This window comes from Myotis daubentonii, chromosome 1 (genome assembly GCF_963259705.1).
Source record: "Myotis daubentonii chromosome 1, mMyoDau2.1, whole genome shotgun sequence".
NCBI classification, from domain to species: domain Eukaryota; kingdom Metazoa; phylum Chordata; class Mammalia; order Chiroptera; family Vespertilionidae; genus Myotis; species Myotis daubentonii.
The window spans coordinates 1,560,398-1,587,061 of NC_081840.1; the positions used below are offsets into that span (position 1 = coordinate 1,560,398).

The 26,664-nt window shown below is 48.7% G+C and overlaps 1 protein-coding gene across 6 annotated transcripts in view; it reads right to left on the minus strand.

Moving 5' to 3' along the window:
• RCOR1 (REST corepressor 1) overlaps window positions 1–26,664 on the minus strand; it is a 100,437-nt gene that overhangs the window by 21,034 nt on the left and 52,739 nt on the right. For 5 of the 6 annotated variants that reach the window (XR_009451459.1, XR_009451454.1, XM_059685864.1 and 2 more), the window contains one exon: window positions 26,195–26,278. The exons of the other annotated variant lie outside the window; for it this stretch is intronic. Coding sequence is in view for 3 of the 5 variants with exons in the window: in XM_059685864.1 (XP_059541847.1) it covers window positions 26,195–26,278 (84 nt within the window). In the remaining 2 variants the exon portion in view is untranslated. The remainder of the gene's footprint in view (window positions 1–26,194; window positions 26,279–26,664) is intronic. 6 annotated transcript variants of the gene reach the window in all.

Here is a 26,664-nt window from a genome sequence, read left to right on the forward strand (position 1 = left end):
GCAGGGGCCGGGTTAGCCCTGGGGAGGAAGGCGCAGGTGGAGCTGGCTCTGGCTGACAGAAGAGGCCTGGGCAGGGGTGGACACTCAGCACAGCGAGTCAGGTGGAGGCCGCGTCCCTTAGCAGCTCCCCGGCCTCCCCAGCACATTCAGAATGAAGAGCGTCTGTACAAGCAGTGCTGCGGACCGGCCTTGCCTTCCTAGCTGCCCTGTCCTCAGCTCCTCCTTTACTCATCAGGCCCATGGCGACCACCACCGTTTCTGGCACCCTGACTGCCCACCTTCCTGACTTCCCCCACCTCCCTGACATGCCAGTAGCTGCTGGGAGGACATAATGAAAATGAAGTGTGAATTTTCAAAGCCTCCCTCGACTCCCTTAAGCAAAACTAAGCTTTCAGCCTAAGAAAATAAAATCCACTCACAAACAAAGGATGGCCAGATATGAAACAGGAAGGGAGTGAGCCCCTGAGGCAGGGGGTCATCAAGGAAGGTGTGATCAGGGCGAAGTCCATGAGGCTAAGGAGCTGCCAGGACATGTCCTGGGGCCTGGGCCTTTGCACCCAGCGCCCTGCCCTGCCCTGCCCTGTACTCCCCAGGGTGCAGGGGTCAGTACTGGGAGCCCGAGGGAGCAGGAAGCAGCAGACTTTCCTTGTGCGACTTAGCTGACCCCTAGCTTGTCTGTCAGAAGCAGAACTGCTCAGAGCTAAGTGCTCTCTGCTTCAGAAGCAGCCTGCCATTGCATAATGCAGTGTTTTTAAAACTTGAAAATTCCCATGGAAACCACCGAGGAAAATGGTCCAATCTTAAATGATGATGCATAAGACATACATCACTCTGATCATTTAAGGAATTACACAGACTGTACATATCCTTTGCTTTGACAAGTACTTAATGTTATAGAAAGCACAGGTGACTGAGTTATGTTTTGGGGGTAACATCACTTAAAGGTAGTGTGCATATGTGTGTGATTCATCAAGAAAATTTACAAGAAACCAAGATGGCGGCATAGGTAAACACCGGAGATTGCTGCCTCGCACAACCACTTCAAAAATACAACTAAAAGACGGAACGGACATCACCCAGAACCACAGGAAGGCTGGCTGAGGAAATTCTACAACTAGAAGGAAAGAGAAAAGCATACCGAGACTCAGAGGAGGCGCAGTGCAGAAGAAAAATACTTACTAAGGTGCGGAGGTGCATGCGGAGCGGGCTGGCGGCTGAAGGCGCAGTTGTCTGTTTCAATCAGGAGGGAGTCTCAGGCTCTGAGCTCCACCTACAGACGAGTCTCTGGGGACCCAGACTCAAACGGGAGAAGCGGGACTGTCTGGCATCGGTCGGAACTCGAGGGCTTCTTTCCGAGGTACTTGCAGCAATTGATGGGACACTGAGAAGCAGAGCCTCTGAAGGCAGGACTGAGAGCAGCCATAACTGCTTGCTCCACCCGCTCTGTTGATCCCCAAGCCTTGCACGCAGGCATTTGCTGGATAGCCTCAGGCAGAGGCTAGATTAGCACCTCCCTAGAGATCCAGGACAGAAGTTCTCCCACTGCAGACACAGCTGATTCTCACAGCCAATTGGCCTGGAGGTCAACCCCCCGCCCCCCCCCCCAGTGTTACCTACAACAATCAAGGCTTAACTACAACAAGACTGTGCACAAAGCCCACAAAGGGGTGCACCAAGAAAGCATAAAAAAATGCGGAGACAAAGAAACAGGACACAAATGACAGAAATGGAGGAAAGCAAACTGCTGGATATAGAGTTCAAAACCACACTTTTAAGGTGTTTCAAGAACTGTCTAGAAGCTGCCGATAAATTTAGTAAGGCCCTCAAAAAGACTGGTGAGACCGCCGATAAATGTAGTGAGATCCTCAAGAAATCTAATGAGACCCTCAATGTTGTGATAAAGGACCAACTAAAAGTTAAGCATACACTAACTGAAATAAAGAATATTATACAGACTCCCAACAGCAGACCAGACGATCGCAAGAATCAAGTCAAAGATTTGAAATACGAAGAAGCAAAAAACACCCAACCAGAAAAGCAAAATGAAAAAAGAATCCAAAAATACGAAGATAGTGTAAGGAGCTGCTAGGACAACTTCAAGCATACCAACATCCAAATTATAGGGGTGCCAGAAGAAGAGAGAGAGCAAGATTTTGAAAACCTATTTGAAGAAATAATGACAGAAAACTTCCCCTACCTGGTGAAAGAAATAGACTTACAAGTCCAGGAAGTGCAGAGAACCACAAACAAAAGGAATCCAAAGAGGACCACACCAAGACACATCATCATTAAAATGCCAAGAGCAAAAGACAAAGAGAGAATCTTAAAAGCAGCAAGAGAAAGAAACTCAGTTACCTACAAGGGAATACCCATACGACTGTCAGCTGATTTCTCAACAGAAACTTTGCAGGCCAGAAGGGAGTGGCAAGAAATATTCAAAGTGATGAATGCCAAGAACCTACAACCAAGATTACTTTATCCAGCAAAGCTATCATTCAGAATTGAAGGTCAGATAAAGGGCTTCACACATAAGAAAAAGCTAAAGGAGTTCATCACCACCAAACCAGGATTATATGAAATGCTGAAAGGTATCCTTTAAGAAGAGGAAGAGGAAGAAAAAGGTAAAGATACAAATTATGAACAACAAATACACATCTATCAACAAGTGAATCTAAGAATCAAGTGAATAAATAATCTGATGAACAGAATGATCTGTTGATTATAATAGAATCAGGGACATAGGAAGGGAATGGACTGACTATTCTTGGCGGGGGGGGGAAGGGGTGTGGGGTGAGGGAAGAGATTGGACAATAATCGTGCACCTATGGATGAGGACAGTGGGTGGGGAGTGAGGGCGGAGGGTGGGGCGGGAACTGGGAGGAGGGGAGTTATGGTGGGAAAAAAGAGTAACTAATGTAATAATCTGAACAATAAAGATTTAAAAAAAAAAAAAGAAGAGGAAGAAGAAAAAGGTAAAGATACAAATTATGAACAACAAATACATATCTATCAACAAGTGAATCTAAAAATCAAGGGAATACATAATCTGATGAACAAAATGAACTGGTGATTATAATAGAATCAGGGGCATAGAAAGGGAATGGACTGACTATTCTTGTGGGGGGAAAGGGGTGTGGGGGATGCGGGAAGAGACTGGACAAAAATTGTGCACCTATGAATGAGGACAGTGGGTGGGGAGGGTGGGGTGGGAACTGGGTGGAGGGGAGTTGTGGGGGGGGGGAAGAGGAACAAATGTAATAATCTGAACAATAAAGATTTAATTTCAAAAAAAAAAAAAGAAAGAAAATTTACAATACAGCCAGTAATCCTCCTATATAATAAAAGGCTAATATGCAAGTTGACCCATCAGCAGAATGACCAGTCGCTATGACACGCACTGACCACCAGGGGACAGATGCTCAAAGCAGAAGCTGCCCCCTGGTGGTCAGTGCGCTCCCATGGGGGGAGTGCTGCTCAGCCAGAAACCAGGCTCATGGCTGGCGAGTGCAGAGCCGGTGGTGGGAGCCTCTCCCACCTCCGCTGCAGGCGGGTGGTAAGGAGTGAGGTGTCCTGGACTGTGAGAGCCCCTGACTGCAAGAGGGCGCAGGCCAGGACACCCTCCCCACCTCCCCAGTGCACCAATCTCGTGCACCGGGCCTCTAGTATTGCAATAACTAGTATGGTGCCAGGCTGGAAACATCAGGAGACACTTTTTCAAGTAAGATTGTCTGACCGTTACGCTGTACACCTGAAACTAATGTAAAACAATAGTGAATGTAAACGGTAACAGAAAAATAACATTTAAAAAAAAGGAAATTCACAAACGCCTCATCAAGCATATATTGAGCTGCCGTTACTATGTACAGAACGCTCTACTGAGTAGCAGGACAGACTACAGAAGATAAACTGACTGACTTCCTTCGGTAGCTTGAAACAGCACACAGGTAACGGAAGAGAATACAGATTCCAAAATAACAGCACAGATGCAGATGGCAAGGGCATGTAGAGTGATCAGGAAATAATGATCATGACGATGATAATCAGGGGACGGCAGTTACCCTGAGTGATGACAGCAGCTGACATTGGTCATTCACTGTGCCAGCCACTGCGCTAAGCTCTGCACAGGATTCTCTTTCTGATTCTCTCCAGTACTTCAGCTACCGCCTCATTCCCAAAGGCCCAGAGAAGGCGGGGGATTTGGAAACTCAGGGTCTGACTCGGGACCTGGGCGCTGAACCTCTGTCCATGCCTCCCTCTCTCTGGAGGAACCGCCTCCACGGCGCAGAGAACAGATCAGGCCAGTCGGCCTGTGTGTCCCGCGTGAACGGGGTTAAGGAAATAGAGCTGTGGCTGGTGAAGGGAAAGGTGAGAATGGGAGGTCACAGGCACCTGGCAGCCTTGTGCTAGGCCTCATTTGCTTCTATATTCATGTTTAATTCAGGGCTACATGTCCTTAGTACCATTAGTAAGAGTCTCATTCAACTGCAAATGTAAGGAAGAATGCAGACGAAAACTGCCAGTCAGTCACCTAGCTCACCCGGCCCGGCCCTGGAACCCAGAGTCGGAATCCTTGTGCCTGTGTATATCCGATGCAGAGCAGGCGGACACCATGAGGTGGGTGAGGACAAACTAGAGCTGTAATGCAGCTTTTTAAATGGTTTATCGTTATAACATTGGCAGTAGCATTAGGTACAGAAAAGGAGGCATGGCATTAATGTCTCTCTTCAAGAAGATAATAAATATCAGGGCATCTCCTTTTATTATTAAAACACAAAATGAGCAATCACTGTAACTCAGAATCCAAAGGCGCTTAAATCATGTAAGGAAAGCAATGATGCCACCTGGTGGGCATAACTATCACTACAGTTATCATTTCAATGAGACACTCCCCCACCCCATTCAGGGGAACAAGAGAACACAAGACACAAGACAAGACTCTGCCAGAGTCTAATACAATGAGCCTGTGCTCCCTAGTCAGCAATGAAATACACTTTCTCTGTTAAAATGCTGTTTCTTAATGTAGCTTTGCTAAAATCCCACTTTATAGAAAAGCGCCCCCACCCTTCTGAACCCGGTCTGTAAACACTGGATCAGGTGGAAATGAGAACTGTGAGCGCCCTGCCCAGCCTCCCACATCCGCAGGCAGCTCAGCACCTGCTGCTGCTCTGCACCCCCGACCGCCCTCCCTCCAGGATCTGCGCGCATGACTGGTAAGTTCACCCCGCCTCTGCACCATTTTCCTTATCCGTATGAGAGCGGAGTAGTTATGACCTTAAAAGTGTCTTCCATGGCTAACACTGTATGAGTAATCTCTTGAGTTTTAACATTAAAGAGTAAAGTCAGCGAGTGACACACTCTCTCCTTGCGTCTCTCCCATCAAGTCAACTTACCCATGACTCAGACCCTCGCAGGCAACTGCAGACTCAAAATAATTGTTTATTCTCATATGTTTTGCTTTGTACAATATGAGCTAAGAATGGAACCATGCTCAAACAAGGTCTGCATCTCCCTTTACTAAAGGCAACATTCCCCTATATGAGGGGGGTGGGGGGCCTCAGCCGCACAGCTGAGCACCTCCTGGGGAAGAGCCTGACCCTGGTCTGTCCTCGGCGCCGTCGGGAACCAGCAGGCTGCAGCACGGCTCTCCCTAACACCAGAGTGAGGCCAGGTCTCCTGCGCAGTCCCTCCGAGGCAGCAGGAGCAGAGACATACAAATGCAAGTGTTACAGAATAACTCCTTCCTACGTATTCGTGAGCGTCAGCTACAGGCGAGGGTGCAGTTTAGAACCCCAGCATTCGTTTAGCAAGAGAAACCCACCAAGGCTGGCGCGCCGCTGGAACTCTGCTCCAACTCCAGTTCCCAGCCCCGACCTCTGAGCCACCTCATCCACTTCTTCCAATCCCACTCTTGGGCTCCACCCTGCTGTGTATATTCGTGTGCATAGCTGTATATGTGTATACATGTGTACATGCACACACATGCATATATGCATTGTGGTGCACACTTGTTACATACATGCGCACACACCTATGTGTTTGGTGTGTGCACATACATGATGTATCCATGCACCTTGCGCGTGTGCAGTTTTATGAAGTATGCCGTGCTGTAATAAGAAAGGCGCACATGGAAGGACACAGCTTGGTGAATTTTCAGAAAACACGCACACCTAGCTCCAGGAGAGATAGAGCCCAGCGCACTGCAGGTGGTTTGGGTCTGTTTTTCTGATGCTCGCAGGGATAATGACGGGCAGTTTTGAGAATCAATGAGGTAGAGCAAACAGTAATATGTGAAGAGCATGGGTTTGATAACATTCCCCATTTCCATGTGATAAACATCTTCTCAACAAGCACAACATGTTTTAAGGTTTTGGTGCTGAAAAGACTATGACAACAGCAAAACCGTAAGCACAAGAATGTGGCTGAGGCTTGTGAATTTGTGAATCTCAGCAAAAAACTGTCCTGTCAGTGACCAAAGAGGCTCTTTATAAAAGCACCATTTTCAAGGCCGCCTCCTGCTGAGGGCTCCAGCAGGGAAAGGAGGTGGTCAGAGGCGGCTTTGAAAGCCCGCACGCAGGACTTCTATGGCTTGTGTACAATCTCGCGTCACCGGGCATTTGCCTTGACCCTACCTCTCCCACCGATGCAGACACTGGCCTTCCCTCACGCGGTCCATCCTCCATACGCGCACAGCAAGTGGGTCCTAAGGGAGAGGCCAGCAGCCACGGGAGGCCAGGCTATGGCCAGCACCTGGGGACCAGCACACGGTTCTGCCCACCACAGCCTTCACACAAGCCGCTTGCCCTCTGTGGACCCGTTTCTTTAGCTGAGCTGTGGGTGGCATGGTGAGAACAGAGGGGCATACTGTTGGGAGGGGCACCTTTCCCCTGGTAAATCCTACTGTTTTCAATGCTTCAGTCTTAGGGGGATGGGGCTCTTCAGCCGTAAACAAACCTGAGCTTTCAAAGCAGGCTGCAGAGGAAGAGGTTTTACAGCAACTAGTGTGTTTACATTTAGTTATTCTCCACTGATTCAGTCAGTCTTTCAGCCCTACTGTGTGTGCCCAATGTTGCTTATACAGCCATGATGAAAACAGTCTCTGCTTTTGTAGAGCTCAGCACCTGGCTGATGAATTACACAAACAATTCATTGCAACTGCCACACATGCAGAGAGAAAGAGCTATGAATGCACTTACCTGGGAAACCTGACCTGCAGAATCAAGGAAGGACTTTTGTTTCTACTGGACGGACACTGTCAGTTCCGCTCGTGCGTGTTATTTATAGTAGGAAAATGAAAGTATTTCAGTGGTCAAGAATGGGGACATGGTTAAGCAACTCAAGCCACATGCTGGAATATATTTAGGATCAAAACCCAGTTTAATTTCAATCAGGAAAATTAAAGTTGAAAAACTATTCTATACAAATGATCCATATGTGCTTAAAAGCAGAGTGCCACGCGCCTAGCGACAAGACGTGAAAGCAACACGTTAGCAGTGCTGTACCCACATGTTGAAGGGATGGAATTCTAGGCTATTTAATAATAAAAAAAGCTCATGTGTATATGTAATTTCTTTTCTGAACCGTTTGAGAGACTCATATGTTATGGCCCTGTACTCGTCATAAATACTCAGCATACAGTTACTGGTGTTAAATGCTCGGCATCTGTTTTCCAACAGTAGGTACATGTATCCTCTTAACCACAGAACAGGACATTTAACACTGAAACAACAATCTGTGTCTGTGCCCCAATCTGGCCAACTGCGCCAAAGTGTGCTTTATATGCTGAAGAACTCTTTTAATATTTTATTTTTAAATATACTTTTATTGATTTCCGAGAGGAAGGGAGGGGGGAGAGAGAGAGAGAGAGAAGCATCAATGATGAGAAAGAATCATCGATCGGCTGCTCCTGCACGCCCCTACTGAGGATGGAGCCCACCGAGCCAAACCGGCTAGGACTATGCTGAAGAATTTTAAAGTAAGTCCAGGTACTTCATCAATATGTATCCTTTAAAAAAGGCCAACAGCCCCAGCTGGTTGGGCTCAGTGGATAGAGCGTCAGCCTGCAGACTGGAGTCCTGGGTTCGATTCCGGTCAAGGGCATATGCCCGGGTTGAGGGCTCCATCCCTAGTGTGGGGTGTGCAGGAGGCAGCTGGTCAATGACTCTCTCTCATCATTGATGTTTCTCTCTCTCCCTCTCCCTTCCTCTCTGAAATCAATAAAAAATATATATATATTTTAAAAGGCCAACCTATTTTTTCACAAAACCACATGCCATTATCATACCTAACAAAAACAGCAAACTTCCCTGGCATGAGAAACGATGTTATAAGCACTGGCTCATCTAACATGCAGCAGTCTTAGAGTCTCAATACTGAAGAGACCACGGGTACGTCACCTGCATCTCACTGGAGGAGCATAAACCAGTCCGGCCACTTTGGGAAACAACCTGGCACTCATCTTAGAGCTGACACCTCCGCTCAGGATGGCTATCAAGACACAGGTCAAGGAATGTTCCAGCAGTGACAGCCGTCATGGTCAAAACGCAACAAACGTGCACAAGAAGAGAGGATGAATCGCGCCGACAACATTGTAAGTTTAAAAGGATGAAGGTAAGACTCGTTGATATGGTTAAAGGGCAAAGTGACCCTTGATTAGAATGAGGGCTTCCGTCACAGTGCGTCCATTTAGCTGCTTTGCTAGTAAGTTTTACACATTTTGGCTAAAAGAGAAGAAATAATACAAACAATTTTCACAGGCTAAAACAGCATCTTAATTACAAGCTTCAAGCTCTGCGATAGCCACCTACCTAATAACAGGATAATATGCAAACTGGTCGGGACAATGCCCCTGCGCCGGCCCAGAGACATGAGCTCGCATCCCCGACCCCGGCAACAGGCCCCGGGACATGAGGCCCGCGTCCCTGCCCCCCTGCGCCGGCCTGGGGGCCCACAGGCGCATGGAGGTCTGCAGGCCTCTGCCACAGCCCAGCCCGGGGGTCCACAGGCCTCCCTGGCTCCAGCCTACCTCTTTGGGGCAGCCCATCGAGGAGCCCCAGATGGGTGGGCGGGCCTACCTCTTTGAGGCGATGGATCGTGGGGCTTCTGCACTGTGACAAGGCACAGACCAGGCTGGGGAACCCTCCCCCTGCCTCAAGTGCATGAATTTCCTGCACTCGGCCACTAGTCCTATATAATAAAAGCCTAATATGCTAAGTGTCTGGTCATCCGGTGACCGGTCGACTGTTCAACCAATCAAAGCGTAATATGCTAATGATATGCTAAGGCTGCTCAACCGCTCACTATGATGTGCACTGACCACCAGGGTTAGGTTAGCTTGCTCCTGGGGTCCGGCTGATTGGGACTGAGTGAGATGGGTCTGAAATGCCCTGGAGCCCTCCTGCGGTCCCTCCCCAGCTGGCCAACCTCCTGTGTCCCTCCCCAGCTGGCTGGCCTCAATCGGCCCTGATGGGGACTGGGCAAGACGGGGCCAGACATGCCCTGGAGTCCTCCCGCGGTCCCTCCGTGGCCCTGATCTAGTACTGATGGGGTCCCCTCGGCCTAGCCGGCACCCTCTCACAATCCAGGACCTCTTGGGGGATGTCAGAGAGTCAGTTTGGCACAATCCTGCAAGCCACTCCCCTTGGGAGGGCGCCAGATGCAGGGCTCATGGCTGGTGAGTGCTGCTATGGCACGAGCTTCTCCCGATCGGGGCAGGGATGAGTGGGAGCAGCAGGTAGGAGCTGCAGGTGGCGTTGGACTGCGGGTTTCGGCCCCATCCCTGCCGGCCACCCAGAGGGACCACCCATGCATGAATTTGTGCACCAGGCCTCTAGTTTATTCATAAAGAGATGAAAACCAAGGCCAAAGTTAGCTTATCCCGCCCCAACCCCTGCATCCTCCAGTCACAGAACGAACAGGTGAGAATGTGAAGTCCTGTTTCCCTGGGCGCGGTGAGCTCACAATCACCCCAGCAGTTCCCACTGAGACAAAGCTGCACTGGCCGGGGCTAGGCTGCTCAGTCTTGTCTTCCTCCAGTGCCGGACACAACCAGCCGCTCAAATATTTACCGAGCAAAGGAATGGTCCCCAAATGGCCCAAGCTGCAAAACAGAGCCCCAAGCCTGTACTTGCCGTCTCCATCCAGGAGTGCCACCCCACCATCTGCTCGCTCACTGCACAGGTGGTCACGGTATGTCTCCCACATGCCCACAGGGGGCTGACGGAGAACTGAGCAAAGGGCCCGCCGCTGCGCTTGCCGGAGGAGAGACGCAGCAGTGCCAGGCCGGGTGATGGATGGAAGGAAAGAATGAGCATGTGGCCATTCTAGTGTGGTGAGAGGAGGCCTCGGAGAGCGCCGCTGCAGGATGGCGAGGAGTGGCTGGGAGGAGTCCTGCTCGGGGAGCATGCTGGGAGGTCCAGGGGGCAGAAGTCAGGTCGGGTCGGGCGATGCAGGGCCTGGTGCCCAACGGCCAGGTCTTTGGCTTGAATTTATAGCGGACTAGAATGTTCTGAATAGACCTCTGACATTCACCACATGTTCATGTGAAAGTTTAGGGATTTACATTGACGACGTAACTGAAACTTCCACACACAGTGCACCTGAAAATGTGTGAAGGACATGCGCTGACATAGAACGACTTCCGTGTACACTGCAGGTCTCAGGCGGGTCTCACTCCCAAGAAAGTAGACTTATTTTAAAGTCTCGAATTTGCCTTTGGTTTTTGACCAATTTTAAATCCGGCGTGTCTAGCATGTTACATGTGTTAGTTTCTTTCTCTACAGTTACCAGTCAGCCAGCGTTAAGCACCACCGAGCCAGCCTGACTGGCATAGCGCATGAGTGCCGTCCCTGCCTATTCAAGAGGCCGGTGCTTCTCACCGTTGCACCAGTTTCTCCTCATTGTCATAAATAAAAACAAAATACAATCGGTCACTTAAATAACTAATGGGTGCAAAAGCACGACCTATGAACTACATAATGCGTAAATCCACGAGGACGACTCTCTCACTGATTCCCAGCAGCCCCTGCGGCAGAGTCGTGGAGGCGCTTCTTTGGGAAACCATCAGCAGGGAGCGTGGCTGACACGCAGGCCTCCCCTCCAGCGCCAAGTCAGCCCTTTCCAACCCTCCCTTCAAAAGAATCAAACAATAACAAATCACCTTCAATATTCCCTTTCCTGTCCTGTTCTCTCTTCTACAGCTCCCTGCTAAGAATTCTCTCAGGCCACAGTTTTCTATTAGATTTGACCACACTTGCTTTGGTAAACTTTTTTTGTTTTTCCTTCAAACGGTAAAATGAACCAGACTGTGACTAAAGCTGGCCTAACTCTAAATACATTTCAGAGACAAGATTATCTAGTAAACACACCTTTTGAGATCCCTTGTTTAGTTAACCCTCAACTGCTTCTCTACACAGAGTGCAAACCGCAGGTAGGTCTCCGTGGGTGGAAGTACAGGTACTGCTCCAGCCCAGCAGCCACCCAGAGGGAGGAGACTGCCAAAGCCATTGGGCAGGGAGAGCAGGGTGGGCATCCAGGGTGCAGATTATGTGGGAGGAGCAGGGAGGCCCGAGGGAGGGCAGCCTGGAATGGGGTGGGGAGGAGCAGGGAGGAGCACCCCTGTAGGGGCAGCTGCACACATCACATCAGGGCCGGACAAGGGAGCAGCACCAAGTGCCTGGCAGGTGTCTCACTCCCCCTGTGGGATCAAGGATGGCACAGTGCTGATGAACAGACAGGAGCATCCTGCTTAAAGGCATGCTGAAGGCCCGGGGCCAGCACCTACCCCACACTCCTATGACCTCATCTCCTTTGAGCAAGTTCAACCACTCCTGACACTGCTGCCTCCACAGCCACTCAGAACAGCACTGGCCTCGTAAGAGCGTCAGATTCTCACCGGGAAGTGCACGATGGCTTACTCACAGGGAAGCCTCCAGGCCTCCCACTGCTCCCCAGTCCCCACCTCCAGCTCCTCCCCACGCCCCCCACGGCCCCTGGCCCCAGCTCTGCTCTAAACCACAGGCTGTCAAGAGCTTTCTAATGTAAATTATTTTGCTCCTAACTAAAATCCCTCAAAAATCCTCATCCCTGTAAGAAGTCTGCCTGCCTTTCCAGTGTCATTGCTTCTCATTCCCCAGGGACATGTGTCAGAGCCAGGCTGGCCTCCAAAGTGAAGTGTGCACTTCCTCCCCATGTCTGCACGTCTGTGCAAATGCCAGTCTTTCTTGTGTCTAGAATGCACTGGTGTCCCTTGCCCAGCCAGCGAACTCATTCATTCCTCAATATTTTACTTAAATGTCAACAGTTTCCACCGCTTCCCTCTGTGCTACCCAGGAAACCGGAGCACTTCCTGCTGGGTCCCCAGGGAGCACCAGAGCACCGAGCACAGAGGAGATGTTGACGCTAAAATAACATGAGCATCAACTGTCCATTCAACGCGCGGACACTTTTCGTTCCTCTCACTGTGCAACTCGATTCCACCACAGGCTTCAGCCTCCCTCCACTCCACGGCGCCTGAATCTCATGGCAGTGTTTCAGTGATTTTCCACAATCATTTACTATGCTATTTACAACTATTGTTCTCCTCTATGTTGCTTGAAATTAGTTACATTTCCTCTACATGAAATGTCTCTACAAGGCCCATTTTCCAGGCGTCCCCAAAGGTTGTATCTTAGACACGGCCCAAAGCAATTAGTGTGCTATCAGTATTCAATTACCGTTTATTTAATGAAGCAGGATGGGAAGGCAGATGTGTGTAGTAACGCAGGCTATAGACCAGAAGTCTAGCTGAAACTTGGCTACTAACTAGCTGTGGAACCTTAAGCATTAGACTGAACTGTTTTCAACACCTGAAAAGCAAGAGTTAGACTAGAAGAAATTTGTTTACATAGTCATTTTCCCCTCTTTCTCCACTAGAATATAAGCTTCCTGTCACCCTCACTCCTGATGCACTAAGATTCGCCTAGAAGAATGAGCCAGGAACACTGAGAAAAATAAAATGGTACCAAATCAACCGATACACCAACGAAATAAATCCAGAGTCCAGACATAAACCAAAGTACATATGAGTTTAATGTAAGTGAAGGGCAAGAGTCAATATTCCCGGTAACAATGGTGTGAACGAGGAGGGAGGACAGGAGAAACATAGGTATGCATGTCCATAAAATTGAGGGGGGCCTGCTCTTACACATGACTGTACACTAGAAGCCACAGATAAGATTAATAAATTTAACTAAAAATTATTTTTAAAACAACAACAAATAAAACAAAAAATAAGTTTAGGTTGACTGCTATTTACAGAAAAATTAAAAAGTCAAAATACAAAGATGCTCAACCTCCATAATAATTAATGAATATCCTTCCCTTATCAGCTCAGCAAAGTTTTAAGGAAATCATATGCCCCACAATGAGCTGCATCTCACACCCAGTAGGATGACTACTATAAAGCAAAACAGAACAAAACAAAACAGGAAGGAAGGGCTAACCAGGATGTGAGAACTGGAACCCTTGTGCAATGTTAGGAGTGTAACATGGAGCAGCCGCAGTGGCAACCAGCATGGTGGTCCCTCAGAAAATTAAAAAGCCAGCATTAGCAAACCCAGCAACCCCACTCCTGGATGCACGCCCAAGAGAGCTGAAAGCAGGGTCTGAAGAGGTGTTTGCACACCCATGTTCACGGCTGCACGATTCACAGCGGCCACAAGTAACGACAACCCAAGGGCCCGTTGATGAATGAATGAGAGACAAAGCGTGGTCTCCCACAGAACGGGCTGCCATTCACCCACAAGAAGGCAGGGCGTGGAGACGTTACAGTGCGGATGAACCTGGAGGACTTTTGCTAAGTAACTAAGCCAGTCACACAAAAACAAGTACTGCATGAATCCACTTACATGAGGGACCTGGAGTAGCCATTTCACTGAATCAAAGCGGAAAGGTGGTTCCTAGGGGTTGGAGGGAGAGGCGGACGTAGAGTTGTTATTTTCGGGGACAGTTTCCGTTTTGCAAGATGAAGGGAGTTCTGGAAGCTGGTTGCACAATAATGTGAATGTACTTAATAACAGTGAACAGTACACTTAAAAATAGGTAAGATGATCAATTTTATGTTGTGTTTACAATTTTAATTGTAAAATATTTTTTAAAGAAAATAATCTAGCCAGTGTTAGGGAGGTTTTGGAAAATAGGCACACTCATCTTTAGACAAAATGTGGAAAAGTCCATAAAACTTAAATGCATGCACCATTTGAACTCCAAGGATATTCCCTGCAGCGCTGTTCAGAAATGCTTAAAACTATGAAACACCCAAATTATCCTACCTAATATAGAGGGGGTATGCTAATTGACCCTCATGCCGCAGCCAATAAAGAGGGAATATGCTAATCGACTGCCCCGCCTTCAAAGATGGCAGTGCCCACAGCCACAAGATGGCAGCGCCCAGTCCCTTCAGCCCTGCCAGGGTGGCAAGTGCGCGACAAGGCCCGCCCCCAGGCAGGCCCGGCCTTGCCATGGGCCTGCCTCCAGAGTCCCCAATCCCCTCAGCCCCCCAGCTGCTGAGGGCCACCAGAGGCTCAGGTAACCAGGGCCGGTCTAGCTTGAGCTGCCAGCAGTGGCAGCAGCAGAGGTGTGATGGGGCGTCACCTTCCCCTGATCGCCGGGTCGCCTCCCGCCCCTGAGGGCTCCTGGACTGTGAGAGGGGGCAGACCGGGGCTGAGGGACCCCCCTCCAGTGCATGAATTTTCAAGCACCAGGCCTCTAGTGTGACATAAAAACACACACCAAGATATGTTCATAGAAATTAACAGACACCCAGAAATTTAACATAACAGCAGCTAACTTGGGAGACGTGGAATATTTAAGTGTGCATGCATTCTTTTCTAGTTTAGAAGGAAATAAGCCACACACCTATTAGAGTGGCCCAAACACTAACGTCAGCCGCTGGTGAGGGCGCGAAGCAGGGAAGGCATGGAGCAGCCCCTTCGGAGGACAGCTGGCAGCTTCTCACAGAACAAAATGTACTCTTACCAGACAGCCCAGCACTCCTGTTCCTAGGCATCTGTCCAAAGAGTTGAAAACTTATGTCCACAAAACTTTTGTCCACATAAAAACCTGCATACAGATGTATGTTTGCAGCAGCTTTATACATATTTGCCCTTGAACAGATAAGCTGTGGTACATCCAGACAGTGGAATATTGTACAGCACTAAAAGAAAATGAGCTATAAACATGAGCTAAAAAGACATGGAAGAATCTCAAATGTACATTATTACTAAGTCAAAGCAGCCAATCTGAAAAAGGTTATACATACTGTATGATTCCAACTATATGGAATTCTGGAAAAGGCAAAATGATGGAGACAGTAAAAGAGCAGTGGCTGCCAGGGAGGCCTGCAGAGGCAGCGCACAGAGGACTCAGGAGGCTACAATGATGGGTACCTGGCGTACATTTGTCAAAATTATAGGGCAGCCTTTGAGGTCTTGCTCCCCATGATATAGTCAGTTTGGCTCAACTAAATTCTTAAAAAATTCAAAACAACAACAAAAACCTTATAGAATATACAACACCAGAATGAACCTAATGTCACTACAGCCTTTGGGTGGTAATGATGTATGAGTGTAGGTCACTGACTGTAAGTGATGTGCCACGCGGGTGAGGGACGCCCATCATGGGGAGGCTATGCCTGTGTGGGGACCAGGGTATGTGGGAAATCTCTACTTTATGCTCAATTTGACTGTGAACCTAAAACTGCTCTAAAAATTAAATCTATTTTTTTAAAAAAAGAAGAAATATAAGAATAATATATTTGCTCTTTGTCCTAGAACTAGGAATTTATCCTAAAGAAATAAGAATGTTCACTACCGTACAGCTTTTTAAAAAGAGTTTTTAAAAGGATCTAAAAGATTTCAAATATCCACCAATAGGGAATTTTGTTTAAAAAAATAATAAAAGATTAAGTTATGATACACCTATACCTATTAAAAATTAGGTGCATTTATTGAGACAGAACCAAGTCCCACATATACTGATAAGAGCAAATTGCTGAACAGCTCATATTTTGTCATAAAAAGTTTTAAAATATTAGCAAAAGCATATCTATTGTAAATAGTAACTATAAGAGGGCTTTACCTGTCTACATTACATGTTCTGTATTGCCTGAAATCACTACAATAGCATTTACTTTTATGACCACCATGTAACTGTGCGAACTTGCAGTAACCATAAGAGGCAGAACTTCAGCAGCTACTTGAGAAGAAACAAATGTAGGACTTGCACAGGTACCTCCTTTAGAAATCTACGCAAGCTCCAAATTACCCCATTTCCTCGCAGAATCAGAACCAGCAATGGACAACCAACGCTTTCACATTCTTTCAAAATAAAAAAGACTTCTTTTCTGCCTATATATCGGGGGAAAAGACAGATGGCAGAGAAATTATTGGTGCTGTTTGCATTAACACTATAATCACATCTTAAGGCCTATGATTAGACTATTAATCAAGGAGTATGATTCCCAAAGCTCCACAAATTGGCACCTGCTGACAGGAACCACACTCACACTTTAGCAGATAAATAAATTCCCGTCAACCCACATTCCATTCCTAGGGATACAGCCTAAGCAAATACTAAAAACACAAAAAATAAAACGAAATAAGAGGACAAAGCTCTACCGTTCAGTTTTTCGCTACAGCCTTCTTTTACAAAAGCAACAAATTAGAAGCAACCTAACTATTCCAGAGAAGAATGATTAAGTACACTGATATGCCATGATAGAAGAGCCCACAGCTATTAAAATGTGTACAAGAGCCCTAGCTGGTTTGGCTCAGTGGATAGAGTGTCAGCCTGCAGACTGAAGGGTCCCGGGTTCGATTCTAGTCAAGGGCACAGGCCCAGGTTGTAGGCTCGATCCCCAGTAGGGGGTGTGCAAGAGGCAGCCGATCAATGATTCTCATCATTGATATTTCTATCTCTCTCCCCCTCTCCCTTCCTCTCTGAAATCAACTTTTAAACATGTGTACAAGAGATTCACAACATGGGAAATGCTGAAGTCAGTGTTCAGAAGACAGTGCACACACATACAGCAGGTCCTGGAATAACATCATTTTGTTACAACATTGATGGGGGAGGGACGGGCAGGCAATAATTGATTCCTGACCAGGGCCGTGCACAGGAAGTGAATGGCATGTCTACACAGTCCCAGTGGGAATGTGTTAGTGGTTGTGAGGTCACCTGAGATGGGAGGATGTCTAGGGTGGTCCCACCTTGCACCCTGAGCAGCCAGGAGAGGGTCCAGCCACCTGTGACCCTGAACTGGTATCAGTGGGTTGGAAAATCATTATCTAATTTGTTTTTATTCATCATTCTTAGATGTCTGTGTAACTCACATTTATTTCAATGTCTAATATTAATGTTTTGCCCAGCCAGTGTGCCTCAGTGATTAAGCATCGACCTATGAACCAGGAGGTCACAGTTTGTTCCGGTCAGGGCACATAGCAGGGGGCATGCAGGAGGCAGCCAATCAATGCTTCTCTCTCGTCACTGATGTTTCTATCTCTCTTTCCCTTCCCTTCCTCTCTGAAATCAATATATATATATATATATATATATATATATATATATATATATATACACACACACACACATATATTTAATATATTTTATTGATTTTTTTACAGAGAGGGAGAGGGAGAGGGATAAGAGTTAGAAACATTGATGAGAGAGAAACATCGATCAGCTGCCTCCTGCACACTCCCTACTGGGGATGTGCTCCCAACCAAGGTACATGCCCTTGACTGGAATCAAACCTGGGACCCTTCAGTCCACAGGCTGACACTCTATCCACTGAGCCAAACCGATTGGGGCAAAATATATATATATTTTTTAAAAGAAATGTTTTGGGTCAATGTTCATTTAGAAGTTTGGTACAATAACTTAACTCTTGTTCTATCAACTAGCCTGGGGTACAACTGGTTTTGTTATACTCTGTTTTTCGCTTAAAGTCGCAGTTCCCAAGAACCTATTGATGATGTTAAGTGAAGGCTCACTGTATACACCTACATGGACAGACATGCCATCACCTCATTTATACAAATACTAGAGGCCCGGTGCATGAAAATTCATGCACTGGAGGAGGGTGGTCCCTCAGCCTGGCCTGCCCCCTCTCATAGTCCGGGAGCCCTAAAGGGCGGGAGGTGACCCGTCGATCAGGGGAAGGTGACGCCCCACCATACCTCTGCTGCTGCCACTGCTGGCAGTGCAAGCTAGACTGGCCCTGGTTACCTGCACCTCGTGACGGCCCTGGGCAGCTGGGGGGCTGAGGGGACTGGGCACCACCATCTTTGAGGGTGTGGCAGTCAATTAGCATATTCCCTCCTTATTGGCTGTGGGTGCCGCCACCTTTTGTGATGGCATGAGGGTCAATTAGCATACCCCCTCTTTATTAGACAGGATGCACAGAGAGGGATAAGGGTTACAAAAACACCCCAAGATGTTTAACAATTATCTCTGGATAATGAAATAATGAGTGAACGGTTTCTTTATTCTTTTCTGTGTCTTCTGAACTTTCAACAAAATATACAAATAATACTTTTAAATTGGTTTTTAAAGTTTTAACCATTACAGAAAGGGCTTATGTTAAAGCTAAATTTCACTGTAGCCAATACCATTGTTTTAAAATCTATTAACTTTTCATATTCTGTCTTTTCTTCTGCATAAGATAATATTAAAATCAAACTCTGGCTCCAAAGATGCCGACAGGGAACCCGCAGCAGGAGGCACTGACAGCCATGAGCTGTAATAACAGGATCGTGGCTGAAATACAGAGAGGACTGGAGCTTGTGAACTCAACTCTCGAGATGCGTTTAGAACACGAACCAAGGGGTGGAACCAGCAAAGCTGGACGGGCTCCCTGTCTACCGTCTGTTAGCGCCCAAGATTCTGACAGGGAGAGTCAAGATGAAGGAGTGGTTTTCTTTAGGAAACAATTCTGCCAAAAACATGGAATGCAAGCAATTTTAAATATTCAGGACATATGCATGACTGACTCCAAATTGCCTTAGTATGTCTTGTATGATAGGATATAAGAACTATCCCCATCTACGTAATGTTTGGCTGACACTCAAGACAAAACCTCACATATTCAATACCCCACTATTTTCTGATTGTACCAAAAAATTAACAACCAGGAAATTATTTCACTCTCTAAAAAAAAGCATTTACACTTTAAAAATTAGGATGAGGTACAATTTCCTCCTTCTTAGAGCTGTTTCTACAGCTACTAAAAAAACTTGCATTTGTAAAATAATTGATAAAAAAATCTTCCTCTGGCCCTGGACAGTTTGGCTCAGTGGATGAAGCGTTGCCCTGTGGACCACAGGGTCTCGGGTTCAATTCTGGTCAAAGGCATGTACCTTGGTTGCAGGCTCCTCCCCAGCCCTGGCTCTGTTTGGGGGCATGCAGGAGGCAACCAATCAGTGTGTTTCTCTCCCATTGATGTTTCTCTCTGTCCTTCCCTCTCTCTTCCACTCTCCCTGAAAATCAATGAAAAAAATGTGCTCAGGTGAGGATCAACAACAACAATCTTCCTCTGGATTGTGCAAGAAGGGCGACAGGGACCACAGAGAAGACATGGTTTGTGGTATTAATCAGACTTGGCTTCTTTCTCTCCTGCTTCGCCCGACACTGGCCTCTCCTCCTTTTCAGTTTCTCCGTTTTCCATAGGCAGATCTTTAGGGTCCTGGTCAGCCACGTGGCCTGCTTTCCCTTTGGTCCCCTTTCCCTTCCGTATGCACTTTTTTGTCTGCAGATTCATCCTTTCCTGCCACCTTTTTTGGCTTCATTCCCTTTTTTTTTTTTTTTTTTTTTTGCAGGAACAGGTTTGGCTGACAGCCTTGCTGACCTCCTCCTTTGCTGCCTATAGGGAGAGCTGACCTTCCTCTTGGGCACCATGGAGGTGGCATGCAGCTGAGGGCCTGAGAACTGAGGCTGCCTAGGACCTTTGAGAACCTGGGATGACTGGCTGCTGCCACTTCTCCAGCCACCCCAGCTGCCCAAGCTGCTGGGACCCACAATGGGGGGCGGTGGGAAAACCATCTGAAACCGGATTGGGAGACCACTTCTCCACCCCCCCACAACTATTCTTAATATTCAGTTCTGGGCACCGTAATTTAAGATGGGCAATGTCACCCTGGCTGGTTTTGCTCAGTGGATAGAGCGTCAGCCTGTGGACTGAAGGGTCCCAGGTTCCATTCCAGTCAAGGGTACATGCCTGGGTTGCGGGCTCAATCTCCAGTGGGGGGCATGCCTCCCTTCCTCTCTAAATCAATAAATATATGTGTAAAAAGAAAAAGATGGGCACTGTCATCAAATACAATATATCCAGGAGGGCAACGGAGGTAAAAAGAGACCCGAAACTCAAACTATCTAATAACCCTTAGGGTTTAACTTGCAGTGGGATGGCCAATGTGGTAGGACAACAGCATCTCAGAGATGTTAGGGAGCAGGTTAGTGAGCAGAGTTCAAGAAAACAGAGCACTCAGACAGCAGCTTTTCAAGCTCTCTGGTAGAAAGAACATGTTCACAAATGGAACCGGGTGCTATTGTAAGTTACTACAAGTGCTCAAAAAGAGAGGGAGTACTTTAGGTCCTTCCCACAGTGAAGGCATCAGGAATGCCAACACACTTTCTTCTGCTGCTCTGTTCTCCATTATAAACTCATCAAGCAGCAATCTGATTAAGGCAAAATCCAGGGACTCTTACAAGCAGATTATACTGAGACTAGTAGCCCAGTGCACGAAATTCCTCCTTCCCTAGGCCAGGCTGGCGAACAGGTCCGATCAGGTTCCCCGCCTCTCCACTTCCTCCTTCCCTCGCTCGTACATGCGCTGCCACAGCGCAGTTCCCAGCCTCCCCGCACGCGTCTGCCTCCACCCACCCCTGGTTCCCCGTCACAGCCCAGGGCCCGGTTCCAATCAGGTGATTGGGACTTGCCAGCCGGGGGGAGGGACCAGGAGGTTGGCCGGCAGGCCCCATTGGCGACCAGGGCGCCTGCAGGTTGGGGGCAGCTCCTGCATTGAACATCTGCCCCATGGTGGTCAGCGCATGTCATAACAACCAGTCACTTAGGCATATATATCCTATCTAATACAAGAGAAACATGGTAATTAGCGTACGACCGCTACACTTCCCATTGGCTAATAAGCGAGATTTGCAAATTAACTGCCAGCCAAGAAGGCGGCCGGCAGCCAGGCAGCTTAAAGCGAACATGAGGCTTGCTTGCTGCAGTGATGGAGGACTCCAACGTTTCCCGCCTGCCACTGCAGGCCTCTGAGCTGCAACTCTAAGCAACTATGTTACAAATATAGAAGCTAAACAAAACCCCAGAAACCTGCTATAGTTCGCCGGGCTTCAGCCAGCAGGATCGCAACATTGTTTCAAATACAGAAGGGAAACAAAGGCCAGAAACCTTCTTTCAGCAGCGGAGGCCTAAGAGCTGGAGCCAAGCCTCAAAGCTAAGGCTGGCCCAGAATTAAAAAAAAAAAAAAAAAAAAAAAGGAAAAAAGGAGTGGTTGGGAGCTTCAGTCACCCACCAGCCTGAAAACAGCCCTCAGCCCCTCACCCAGACTGGCCAGGCATCCCAGTGGGGACCCCCACCCTGAAGGGTGTGTGACCAGCTGCAAACAGCCATCATCCCCTCACCCAGGCTGGCCAGGCACCCCAGTGGGGACCCCCACCCTGATCCAGGACACCCTTCAGGGCAAACCAGTTGGCCCCAACCCGTGCACCAGGCCTCTATCCTATATAGTAAAAGGGTAATATGCCTCCCAGCACCGGGATCAGCGGAGCCGCAAGGCCTCCCGGCACCGGGATCAGTGTGACAGGGGGCAGTGCCCAAACCCCCTGATCGCCCTGCGGCTCTGTGTGTGACAGGGGGCTGAGCCACAACCTCCCTATCTGCCCTGCTCTGTTCGTGACAGGGGAAGGCGCCCCAACCCCCTGATCAGCCCTGCTCTGTGCCTGATAGGGGGAGCTCCCAACCCCCTGATCGCCTTGCGGCTCTGTGTGTGACAGGGTGCGGTGCCCCAACCCCCTGATCGGCCCTGCTCTGTGTGTGACAGGGGGCAGCGCCCCAACCCCCTGATCAGCCCTGCTCTGTGCCTGATAGGGGGAGCTCCCAACCCCCTGATCGCCTTGCGGCTCTGTGTGTGACAGGGTGCGGTGCCCCAACCCCCTGATCGGCCCTGCTCTGTGTGTGACGGGGCAGCGCCCCAACCCCCTGATTGGCCCTGCTCTGTGTATGACGGGGTAGAGCCATAACCTCCCCATCGGCCCTGCCCTGAGTGTGACAGTGGCGACGCCCCAACCCCCTAATCGACCCTGCTCTGTGAATGATAGAGGGCAGCGCCCCAACCCTCTGATCGGCTCTGTTCTGTGTGTGACAGGGGGCGGTGCCCCAACTCCCCTATCGGCCCTATTCTGTGAGTGACGGGGGGAGCTCCTGAACCCCCTTATCGGCCCTGCTCTGTGTGTGACAGGGGGCAGCTCCCCAACCCCCTAATGGGACCTGCTCTGTGCATGACAGGGGGCGGCGCCCCAACTCCCCAATCGGCCCTGCTCTGAGCCCGACCAGGGGCTGCACCTAGGGATTGGGCCTGCCCTCTGCCACCCGGGAACAGGCCTAAGCCAGCAGGTCGTTATCTCCTGAGGGGTCCCAGACTGCGAGAGGGCAAAGGCCAGGCTGAGGGGCCCCCCCTTCCCCCCGAGTGCACAAATTTTTGTGCACCAGTCCTCTAGTCTATAATAGTAAAAGTATAATATGCTAATTACACTGGACAGCCGAACAGCCTTTTGGACGTCCTTCCAGATGAAGCCATGGTGGCGGGGGCCAAGGCAGAGGCAGTTAGGGGCGATCAGGCAGGTAGAGTGGTTAGCTGCGATCAGTCAGGCAGGCAGGCGAGTGGTTAGGAGCCAGTGGTCCCTGATTGTGAGAGAGTGTAGGCCAGGCTTACAGACACCCCCCCTCCACCCTGCATGAATTTCATGCACTGGGCATCTAGTCAGTCTCTCTCTCTCTCTCTCTCTCTAAATATATATATATACAGGAGGCCCGGTGCACAAAAATTTGTGCACTCGGGGGGGAGAGGGGGTCCCTAGCCCGGCCTGTGCCCTCTCGCAGTCTGGGACCCCTCGGGAGATAACAACCTGCTGGCTTAGGCCTGCTCCTGGGTGGCAGAGGGCAGGCCCAATCCCTAGGTGCAGCCCCTGGTCGGGCTCAGAGCAGGGCCGACTGGGGAGTTGGGGCGCCGCCCCCTGTCATGCACAGAGCAGGGCGGATAGGGAGGTTGCCATGCCACCCTCAGTCACGCTCAGGGAAGGGCCGATTGGGGGGTTGGGGCACCGCCCCCTGTCACACTCAAGGCAGGGTCGATGGGGAGGTTGCGGCACCACCCCCTGTCACGCACAGAGCTGGGTCAATCAGGGGGTTGGGGCGCTGCCCCCTGTCACGCACAGAGCAGGGCCCATCAGGGGGGTTGGGGCTCCTCACCCTGTCACACACAGAGCAGGGTCGATCAGGGGGTTGGGGAGCTCCCGCCTGTCACGCACAGAGTAGGGCCGATAGGGGAGTTGGGGCACTGCCCCATCACACACAGCGCAGGGCGGATCAGGGGGTTGGGGCGCCGCCCTCTATCACCCACAGAGCAGGGCCAATCGGGGTTGAGGCGCCGCCACTGTCACACTCAGGGCAGGGCCAATGGGGAGGTTATGGCTCTACCCCATCACACACAGAGCAGGGCCCGAGGGGAGGGGGGGTTGGGGGCGCTGCCTGCTATCACCCACAGAGCACTGTCGATCAGGGGGTTGGGGCGCTGCCCCCTGTCACACACAGAGCAGGGCCGATCAGGGGGTTGGGGAGCTCCCCCCTATCAGGCACAGAGCAGGGCTGATCAGGGGGTTGGGGCGCCTTCCCCTGTCACGAACAGAGCAGGGCAGATAGGGAGGTTGTGGCCCCACCCCCTGTCACACACAGAGCCGCAGGGCGATCAGGGGGTTTGGGCGCTGCCCCCTGTCACACTGATCCCGGTGCCGGGAAGCCTCACGGCTCCGCTGATCCCGGTGCTGGGAGGCATATTACCCTTTTACTATATAGGATAGAGGCCTGGTGCACGGGTTGGGGCCAGCTGGTTTGCCCTGAAGGGTGTCCTGGATCAGGGTGGGGGTCCCCACTGGGGTGCCTGGCCAGCCTGGGTGAGGGGATGATGGCTGTTTGCAGCTGGTCACACACCCTTCAGGGTTGGGGTCCCCACTGGGGTGCCTGGCCAGTCTGGGTGAGGGGCTGAGGGCTGTTTTCAGGCTGGCTGGTGACTGAAGCTCCCAAACGCTCCTTTTTTTCTTTTTTTTAAATTCTGGGCCAGCTTTAGCTTTGAGGCTTGGCTCCAGCTCTTAGGCCTCCGCTGCTGAAAGAAGGTTTCTGGCCTTTGTTTACCTTCTGTATTTGAAACAATGTTGAGATTCTGCTGGCTGAAGCCCTACGGACTAAAGCAGGTTTCTGGGGTTTTGTTTAGCTTCTATATTTGTAACATAGTTGCTTAGAGTTGCAGCTCAGAGGCCTGCAGTGGCAGGCGGGGAACATTGGAGTCCTCCGTCACTGCAGCAAGCAAGCCTCATGTTCGCTTTAAGCTGCCTGGCTGCCAGCCGCCATCTTGGCTGGCAGTTAATTTGCAAATCTCGCTTATTAGCCAATGGGAAAGGTAGAGGTCGTTCGCCAATTACCATGTTTCTCTTTCATTAGATAGGATTATTATTGCTAAATTTAGCATTAGTAAGAGCAGTTCAGTTTCCCATGTTCCAGGGAGGATATTATACCAAAAAGGATCCTTCTTGACCAAAATTAAACATGTTTCTTTACCATAAGAGCTCTTTGCATCTTACATGCTAACACAGATCCTGAGTACAAGAGGGGGCATTTAACATGCAGCATCGTCACACTGCTTGGCAGTACTGTGTTCACACAATTTAATGATGCAGTACATAATGTGGGAAACCCTCATCAAAGCCTAAGAGTCCAGCTTCTGGTCACAGCTTAACAGTTTTCTGATGAGCATTCACCACTGATTGCTTTTTAAAGCCCTGTCCTGTTTTATAAAATTGACTATTAGCCTTTTTTATTGGTCAAAGACCCTTTTGAAAATCCAATGCCATTTCTCCAGAAAAATTTTGCATGTGATTTCCAAGTTCCCATTAAATCCATCCAGACCCCCACTAAAAAATCCTCAAAGGAAATTTAGTTTTTCTTTTTGTTTTAATATATTTTTTTATTTATTTCAAAAAGGAACTGAGAATGAAAGAGAGATAGAAATATCAATGATGAGAGAGAATCACTGAATGGCTGCCTCCTGTATGTCCCCTACTGGGGCTCAAGCCTGCAACCCAGGCATGTGCCCTGACCAGGAATCGAACCAAGTACCCTTCAGTCCACAGGTTGACGCCCTATCCCCTGAGCCAAACCAACTAGGGTGGAAATTTAGTTTTTCTTCTCTCTTTTAAGTTATGAAGAAAATAAAAACTTTGAAAATGGAAAAGGTATGGTAATATATCAGATATAAAATTATTGTTGAATGGTATCATTTGAGCAAAAGGGACCAAAAATTTGAAAAAGCAAACCCTGAAAATACAACTACTATTACTAATAGCTTTAGGTCCCTACCTGCCCCCGCTCCAACACAAATCCAAAGTAGCCCAGAATATTCATCCTAGTCAGATTTTAAACACATGAAAGAAACAGCCAATTCCAAAGTTTTACTTCTAGCTAGGCTTAAGTCTTGTATTACGATGCCCGTTCCAAAATCTCACATTTGACCTTTGTAATCTTTCAAATTAGAAACCTGTTCAACTCTTCATCTTTATAACCCTGTAAACTCCCAGCTGATGGAGGTACACATTGCATTATGATGTTCCCTCCCCTCTAGGCCTTTCCTCCTCGTCACTTCAGTATTAGCTTGTACAGCATTTTGAAAAAAGCAGATTGTGAAACCACAGGTTAGAAATCTTTCAATCATCATGACAGGCCACAGTAAAGATATATACTTTCAAACTCTTGAAATTATTTTAAAAATGTAAGAGAACTGTCATATATGTAGGGACTTTCAGCTACAAAACTTATTTAAAACTTTGCATTAAGAAAGATGGTGAAAAATAAAGGTGCTTTAAAACTTACATTTTGCTTCTGATAGGTTCTGATTAGGCGACCAGACCAGCATGCCAAGATTGTCTCGTTCTTGACTGCGTCTTGCTAATTTGGCTTGGTAGAAATAAAAAGAGAGAATGCTTATTGTAATTTAACAGTCATGTGAAGCAATGATCAACAACAGGCTCTCATCTTCTAAGCTCAGACCCTGATGCCATCACCCACCCTGGACTGAAATCCGCCAATGGAGCTGCATACTCGCCACCACCACAGGGTGATGGGGGCGTGGAGCAGGCTCTGAAGTCCCCGGAAACATTTCTAAGTCTTTTCCTACGTTATTACTTATTTAACATGGAGGTGTCATTATTATCTCATACTGTTAGGTAAAGAAACTAAACAGGTCACTCAGCTGGAAGGACATAGTCAGAAATGAACTCAGACTGGCTCGGCGCCCACGGCTTAAAGCGCTGTACACGAGGATGCTGTTTTCAGAAATGGGG